Source organism: Electrona antarctica, assembly GCF_951216825.1.
Source record: "Electrona antarctica genome assembly, chromosome: 14".
Classification (NCBI taxonomy): domain Eukaryota; kingdom Metazoa; phylum Chordata; class Actinopteri; order Myctophiformes; family Myctophidae; genus Electrona; species Electrona antarctica.
In genome coordinates, this window is record NC_136795.1 from 14,384,737 (window position 1) to 14,393,109 (window position 8,373).

The 8,373-nt window shown below is 42.8% G+C and overlaps 1 protein-coding gene across 2 annotated transcripts; it reads left to right on the forward strand.

The window, feature by feature from the left end:
* The first annotated feature begins 1,125 nt into the window (after positions 1 to 1,125).
* ddx5 (DEAD (Asp-Glu-Ala-Asp) box helicase 5) lies at positions 1,126 to 7,305 on the forward strand. Of its 2 annotated transcripts, none has more exons than XM_079519342.1 (13): positions 1,126 to 1,288; positions 2,210 to 2,396; positions 2,602 to 2,698; positions 2,947 to 3,080; positions 3,192 to 3,257; positions 3,366 to 3,507; positions 3,641 to 3,801; positions 3,913 to 4,085; positions 4,195 to 4,305; positions 4,394 to 4,455; positions 4,703 to 4,762; positions 6,065 to 6,299; positions 6,518 to 6,673. In XM_079519342.1, the coding sequence occupies exons 1-13, from the start codon at positions 1,248 to 1,250 to the stop codon at positions 6,549 to 6,551; spliced, it is 1,503 nt and encodes a 500-aa protein (XP_079375468.1). In that variant the 5' UTR covers positions 1,126 to 1,247; the 3' UTR covers positions 6,552 to 6,673. The 2 variants fall into 2 exon arrangements, with proteins under 2 accessions (XP_079375468.1, XP_079375467.1); XM_079519341.1 differs by having other exon boundaries at positions 1,127 to 1,288; positions 6,065 to 6,286; positions 6,518 to 7,305.
* Positions 7,306 to 8,373: the final 1,068 nt, after the last annotated feature.

The following is an 8,373-nucleotide window of genomic DNA, read 5'->3' on the forward strand; positions in this document are numbered from 1 at the left end:
CATTTTTGTTATCATCTCTGATGACTGACTGTACATCGTGCTGTTTACGTTTCTGTCTAATAAAGTATTCAATCAATACAAAAAGCTGCTTAGGCTGCCTGTGTAGCCTGTGTAATTCTAGTATTTGACTGTAGTGTAGTGTAACTTATCTGATGTTGTTTCACTTTACATAGATATCTCTGTGACTGTTTTTCACAATTAGGAACGTGTTGTAAAATAATGTATTTTAGACACGTAAACTTAAGGTGCTAAATAAACCTTAAATTAAAGTTGAAACTTTGCATCGCCCCTGCTCGGTTGTTATAATTCCACTGGGAATTATATATCTCAACTAGTGGATGCAGTGCGACCAGTCCAAATATAGACTATATTATCTTCAGTCAACAGACAGTTTGCGAGTTAAGATTTACGATGAACACTGAATAATTTAATTATTATCACAACGATTTCTATCAAAGGTAGGACTATAGTTTTATAGGTATTTAAATTCGGTTTGATTCCCTTTGTAAAGAGAAGGGAGAAACGACCCCGCCCTCTGCTTACGTCATTTCTAGTAATAACACAGGAACTAACCGGATCACCACCTTCAGTCTCGAACATATACGTCCGCTCCAACAGTTTCGCCGAAAGTCCTCAAAAAATAGTCCCCACCGCCAAAAAGGGACTGATTATGTAACAGAAGGGAACATTAAATATGATCTCGAATAAGTTGCATTCTTCAATAATTAATTATCCGTTTGCAGCTGTTATATTAGAATCCATCTCATATATCGGCAGTCCGGCCTTGATGCCAATTAAAAATAAATAATAATAATAATAAATAAATAAAAAACAAAAAAACAGTTTAAATAAACTATAAGAAAAGACCACAGGGTCATTGGAAATAAATAATGTGACATTTTGCATACGTATTACGTATTGCTGTTTTATATAATCATTTTAGAAAATTAAAATAAATAAATACAAGTGGTTATTGGTTGTTTCTATTTGAAGATGGAAACAAGAAACAAACAACAACAAAACCCCATGGCGGATGAATACGCCGGGCCCGGGGGGGGGGGGGGTGCCATCATGCGCGAGGCGAGCACTTCCTCCTCCTATAATAAAAGCCGGCCCTCCTTTTCTCATCACCGGCATTATCACTCAGCAGAACCACAGTCGGTCAGGTTCAGTCGGTCTTTCAGTTTCAAACCTATTATTAGTATTTCTTGTCTACTTTGTTTTTACATCCACACTTTGTTTACACCATGCCTGGATTTTCCGACAGAGACCGTGGTCGAGACAGAGGGTAAGTGTTTTCTGAGCTTTTCTTAAGTTTTCTTATTTTTTTGTGTCGTCGTAGGCTTGGTAGAAATGGCGACTGGGAAGAAGACGGAAACGAGCCGCTTCCCAGCTATCGTTTTGTCGAATCCCATACCTTATTTTAACCCGTCGTTATGTAGTAATGAATTACAAAACCGATGTTTAAATGTATATCTGGTTGGTTTGACGACAATGAGACATACAGTCTGAGGTGTTATATGAGGTAACGTTGGCATAAGGCCTGGTCTGGCCTCGTGTCCCGACGACAGTAGACTAGCATCAAAGCTAAATGCTAACTCGCCGCAGAGACTTTCGCTCGACAAAAATATCAAGACGGGAGTCCCCTCGACACCCCTTTCTCGGTTATATAATTTTCGTTTTGTCGAGCTACGGTCTTTGGTTGCTCGATTAAAGCCAACGACAAATTCCGAAGACGGCCTGAAATGTTCTTTTCAGCTTGGCTTGGCATTTACGTGCCGCCATCAAGTAATTATATACGTTTAGTTCATGAAGTTCTTGTTTTGACCCTTGTATTCGGTTTATATTTTCCATTAGACCTGTATAGACATAATGGGTCTATTGAGCTAATGTGCTAGCCTCGTGGCTAGCCGGCATTCCACCACGTGACTGCAGGAGTGCGGATACAAAATGCCGGCCAGTTTTTTTCCATTGTTCAACTACTGGCTGGAAAGTATACGACACTTTTTATAGCAACTGTATGACGCAATCTATGAGCCAAGTTGCGTTTGCCTGCTAGATTTTAACTGCGATTGGTCTTTTACTGGCAAATTTGAATACATGAAAGGAAATGCGATCAAATTCAAACCCTAGCAGTCACTGCGCACAATGCACTTATAAAGAAAAGGTTGATAGCATGTGCTTATAAAACACAATGACTGTTTCGCAGATATGGTGGTGGTCCTCCTCGCTTTGGTGGTGGAGGAGGCGGTCGTGGTGGTGGTGGTGGAGGAGGTGGTAACAAGTATGGAAACCCAGGCGAACGTCTGCGCAAGAAGCACTGGAACATGGACGATCTCCCAAAGTTTGAGAAGAACTTCTATCAGCAGCACCCCGATGTGCAACGGAGGCCACCGGTATGTAGGCTTTATTATGGTCGGCTCTCACATGGTCTGTCAGCCCAACGGGCATGGTTACATAATGTAACCATGGAATGCGGTGTATGAGTTGTTTCAACTCACACCTGCAACTTGAGAGATATGTTTAGCTCCCATGTCTTCAACTACCACGTTGTGCATTTGTCAACAGTCTAACCTTTTTTTATGATTTCTTATCCCACAGCAAGATATCGAGGCATACAGGAGAACCCATACTGTTGCAGTGAAGGGGAGAGACTGCCCAAACCCCATCATGAAGTTCGGCGAGGCTTCTTTCCCAAGTAAGTAAACATTCCAAATGTATCAAACTGCATTATATATCATATCCTGCCGTGCTATCCTAGTCTGCGGCCATTCACTACACCAATATCTGCTGAAATGCAGTGATTAAATGTGCAACAGCATAGGTTTACACTACGTTTAATGTATTATTCATAGTACCGTACTTGTACTTGTGCTGCAGCACCACAATTTCAATGCACATGTTTGAATTTTATTGATTTTAATTATTTTTTTCTCACCTGTACAGCCTATGTGATGGATGTGATCCAGAAACAGGGTTGGACTGAACCAACACCCATTCAAGCACAGGGATGGCCTCTAGCTCTGAGTGGCAAGGATATGGTTGGCATTGCACAGACTGGCTCTGGGAAAACGCTTGCTGTAAGTACATTCTGTATGTTCTGTTCAGACCTAACTGGCTTCAATCAACGTGGTCCTTTTCTTTAGGCAACTGATTTCTGCTAAAGTAACTACTTTCTCTTTGCTCTGCAGTATCTGTTGCCGGCTATCGTGCACATCAACCACCAGCCATTTTTGGAGCGTGGAGATGGTCCAATTGTAAGTAATGCAAATCACCCCTTGTGATATTAATGTTATCAGTTGGATGAATTGTCTTTTAAGGTATGTAGCAAGTTTTTGGCAATAAACTCCTTTTCTCCTCTGCAGTGCTTGGTGCTTGCCCCCACCCGTGAGTTGGCGCAGCAGGTCCAGCAGGTGGCTGCAGAGTATGGAAGAGCTTCTCGCCTCAAGTCCACCTGTGTTTATGGAGGTGCACCCAAGGGACCACAGATCCGTGACCTGGAAAGGGGTATGTGCAGTCACCATTTTGGGGACTTATTACTCCACCCAACAAAATGTGCATATCAGTTCCTGACCTGAAGTAGTCTGTCATAAGTGAAAATGTGACTCCTAATAAGTGCTTGTTTTGTTCTCTTGTCAAGGTGTGGAGATATGCATCGCCACTCCGGGTAGGCTCATTGACTTCTTGGAAGCGGGAAAGACCAACCTTCGCAGATGCACATACCTTGTTCTGGATGAGGCTGACAGAATGCTTGACATGGGTTTCGAACCACAGATCCGAAAAATAGTGGACCAAATCAGAGTAAGATTAGATTTTTTTATATATATTTTTAAATAAAGGCAGATGTTGTTAAATGTCGAGTTGGGGCTGTATGTATGCTAAGAACTAATTGTAATGCCCCCGTTACCACAGCCTGACCGACAGACACTGATGTGGAGTGCTACCTGGCCCAAAGAGGTCCGCCAGATGGCAGAGGACTTCCTACGGGAATACGTCCAGATCAACATCGGAGCACTTCAGCTCAGCGCCAATCACAATATTCTACAGATTGTTGATGTTTGCAATGACGGAGAGAAGGAGGACAAGTGAGTAAAACTTTAAAATGTGCTGCATAATGCATGTGCTTTACTCAGATGTTTAATGGTGTCTTGTGGAGTTTTGTTATTGAGACACTTTGTTGCTGGTTTTCTCTAGGCTGCTTCGTCTGCTGGAGGAGATCATGAGCGAGAAGGAGAACAAGACTATTATCTTTGTGGAGACCAAGAGGAAGTGTGATGAGATCACCAGGAGGATGAGGAGAGATGGGTATGTATTGCTGATTTGCTGTTCAGCATGTTGGTAGTACCCAGAAGTATCTAGAAAAATCGTTTAATTTTTACATTTTATTTTTTAGATGGCCAGCAATGGGTATTCATGGAGATAAGAGCCAACAGGAAAGAGACTGGGTGCTCAATGGTAAGTTACTTGGGGCCCCATCTTGCCTTCCCTTATCCCTAAACTTATTAGCCTTTTTTTGTTTACTATTTAAACATTTTAAAATTGTTCAACTAGATTGGCCATTTGAACTATTTAAAAGGTTTCAAAATGGCAAATAAGTAGTAAGGGGCAGGGGTGTGGTGCAAGATATAGCCTATGGAGTGTGAATATCCAATATTCATGTTAAAAACATGAATGTTTAAATGTTTCCTTTCTGTTATTTCAGAGTTCAAGTTTGGGAAGGCGCCAATCCTCATTGCAACAGATGTTGCCTCCAGGGGTCTAGGTTAGTGTTTGTTTGACGATTTTTTTTAAATGTTCAATTTCAAAAAAGAAAGTGTATTTGCTTTCTTTAACTCTTCTGCTTCTTTCTGAGTTTCTCCCCGTACCTGAAGGAGCAGTCTGTGTGGCAGGGCCTTGGCATGACAAGCCCAGGTCTCCAGAGGGGGAAGGAGGATTCTTGGAGGTGTCCTGACTGGGGGAGACGCGGGTCTCCCAGTCATGCAGATATACAGAGGTGACAGGGCCCCGGGTGCAGCATATCGTGCTGGCCTGCCTTTAAAATAAGGGGGGGTCTGCGATGGGGGCCACAGATCCTCCCCATACGCTCTTCTATGGCAATGGTTTGAACTGCTTCACACCCAGGCTTTTAACTAGTCCTGCATGCTAGTCATTTGCGTTGTGGAAGTTTTATTTCATTTAGAGTCTGTTAAAGCATGGGTGACGTAAGTGTTGCAGTTTACCTAAACCTAATGTTGTAAGAGCAGTCTGTCTGATCATGCCATCACCTCTGTAATGACATGGCTACTGGCGCTTCTGGTCACAGTGGAACGCGCAAGTCGGCCATGGACAAAATCCAAGCTCACACTCCTCCCTCGCCTGCGTTTCAAAGTCATGTCGAGACCTGCCAACGAGAGACATTTGATCACCTGAACTCTGGTTCTGGAAATATCTTGCCATGATGAGAATGGGGATACGCAAACTTTTTTTCTCATAATGGGCCAAGACTAAGTGGGTTCCTTTACAGCCATCCAAATTGGTACAGTTCCTAAGATCTTGGCAAGACGCTGCAGTGTGGCCTTTATAGCAAGCTTCTCATGAGTGTGCGTGACAAAGGGACCATGGTCCTAGTTTGAGCATACGAAGAGGCACTAGACGCATAGCGGCCCTACTGTGTATATGCACCTGTGGGTGACTTGACATTGACATTATGTGGGGACATTTGCTGCAATGGGAACGGACTAGTGAATGCATACTCCAAAATGGTAAGATTTCTAATCGGTTCTTTATCGTTGTGGGTGGTTCAGCTGTGTGGCTGTGAGGGTTGGGTTTCTCTTGTCCTTGGGATTGGAAGCAAATGGAGTGTGCATCGTTTCTCTCTTCCCACCGTAGTCTCCCCGGGTAAAAGGTGTTTGTTCAGGAGTTGTCTAATACAAATTCTTCACAGGCTTACCCCATCTAATCATTCCCGTTCTAAACTTTACCTCTTGTTTCTGGCTGTTGTGGTGGCATTTTTTTTTTTTTTTGGCGTGCGTCTTTGTGCGTACTCTGCTCACCCTGTTATGCCACACCACAACACAATCCACAGATGTTGAGGATGTAAAATTTGTCATCAACTATGACTACCCAAACAACTCTGAGGACTATATCCACCGAATCGGCAGAACAGCACGTAGCCAAAAGACAGGCACAGCCTACACCTTCTTCACACCCAACAACATGAGGCAGGCCGGTGACCTTGTTGCTGTACTCCGTGAGGCCAGCCAAGCCATCAACCCCAAGCTCCTCCAGATGGCTGAAGGCAGTGGAGGTAAATCCAATTGGTGAGATACAGGAACTGTGGTGTAAGCTGCAGACTTTTATTTGTCTTTATTTTTTTCCCCTCCTGTCTTTTGTTTTAATTTTGGTTCACCACAGTTAACTCACTGAGTATCTCAAACAACTTTCACTAGCTTGTCTTAACCATTACATTGTTATGGCTATTTTTGTTTTACTCATTTCTTATCACCATCTCAAAAGAAATTTCACTTGTCTTTTCCAGGGCGTTCAAGGGGAGGCAGAGGTGGCGGCTATAGAGATGACCACCGTGACAGGTATTCTGGCGGCGGCGGCGGCAGGCGTGATTACGGCGGTAGTTTTAGGGACCGGGATAGTGGTAGAGGCTTTGATAACGGACCAAAGAAAAGCTTTGGCGCAAGCTCACAGAATGGAGGCTATGGGGGTGGCAACAATGGCGGCAGCAACAGCTTCAACGGAGGCAGCTATGGAAATGGACAGTCAAACTTTGGTGCCAACCAAGGGAGCTCCTTTGGAGGCCAGCAGAGCAACTTTCCGGCCCAGCAGTTTGGGGGTGCCCCCCAAAATGGGGGAGGCGCAAGCCATCCCCCTTTTGCCCCTTTCCCCCAGGCACAGGCACCCCAGCAGCCACCACCGCCCATGATGCCACCATTCCCAATGCCTCCTCAGTTCTCACAGTAAAATTCGCACAGAGAAGTAATTTATTGCTTATTGCTTTTTGTCTTCGTTAAGTTCTTTACCTGATCTGCAAATGTATTCCCCCCCCTTTTTTTTAAACAAATCTTTATTTGACAGGGTTTCAAAACCCGTCCAAACCTCTATCGAGTTCCTTGGAGGGTCTGCAGTGCAGCCATGTTGTTGCTGCACATTTTTGTTATTACTTTTACTATTTGCTATTTAATTTGTTACATTCCTCAGTAAAGTTTAGTCATGTTTTGTACTAGGTAATATGTTTTGGGTTTTTTCCACTTGTATCGATTACGGAGGTGATGTTAAAGACTGCATGGCCTCAAATAAAAATCCTGAAAGACATTTGTTGTTGTTTCTGGTTGGTCTGAAATCTGTTTATAGTTTAGTTCTGCATGTAGTTAGTATCACTATGTGATTTCATTACTGCTTATCCAATAACCTTAACTAGTAGATTTTTGTTCAAAGGAAACTTGTATCTAAAATATTGGCTAATCTACAGTACCTCCTTTGGCCAGAAGGTGTCATATTTTGCCTCTTCTGAAATGTTAACTTAGTTCCATGTCTGGGATAATTCAGTAAGGCAATGTCTTGCTGTACATTTACAGTATTTATTGCAGAGAAAATGTGGTAGAAAGCATGATTAAGCTGGTAAACAATTTCCCATATACAACCCACCGTACATAATAGTGTTGTAACATATGCAATGAAGATAGCATGCTTTATCGTTAAAGGGCCTAGCTAGCCAGCCGTATAGAGTGACAAGGCAATATCGTAATGTCAAGACTAGCAAATGTCACTTCGAAAAATTTGCCAACCTTTGATTACCGTGTAATTTTATAGTAAAACTTGGAGCCATCTTTTGGACTGAAAAATACATCACCTCAAGTAGCCTATTAAACTGCTGCAGAGAAGACTGACTCCACCTGCTGTGATAAAGCTTCTGCCAAACTTTGAAGACTAATCTGAGAGAACTGGTTTCACACTCTACAATCCATGACCGTGGGGATTTGGCAGCTGCTGTACTGTCTTCAGTGACGAGCAGTCCCAAGGCCTGTTCAGCCCTGAGGAACCACTCGGGAAGACTGCCACCCTGCCAGTATTAATTATCTTTCTAGCACTGACCTGGTACTGGGTTCCCCAAAATGTTGGATGACAGTTTTAACAGCCAACATATACAATTTTGTACTTTTGATTCTATAAAGAAATGTCATTGTGCTAAGCTAAGTCATACATTTATTGTATTGCTTTAAGTAATTTGTGGCATTTTGTCCCCTGCCTCTCAATTTAAGTTAAAGCTTTATTCTTATAAATTAGTTAAGTAACAGGCCTCTCCCCAACTCACCTTTATTTATGTAGCACATAAACAGAACAGAAGTTGACCCAAAGTGCTTTCCATATAAAAAGTTACAT

Bases quoted from the DNA above. Each gene is read 5' to 3' on its own strand.
- ddx5 (XM_079519341.1), top strand. From the start codon at position 1,248: ATGCCTGGATTTTCCGACAGAGACCGTGGTCGAGACAGAGG. The intron at 1,289-2,209 runs GTAAGTGTTTTC...ACTGTTTCGCAG, and splicing joins GACCGTGGTCGAGACAGAGG to ATATGGTGGTGGTCCTCCTC. The intron at 3,508-3,640 runs GTATGTGCAGTC...TCTCTTGTCAAG, and splicing joins GATCCGTGACCTGGAAAGGG to GTGTGGAGATATGCATCGCC.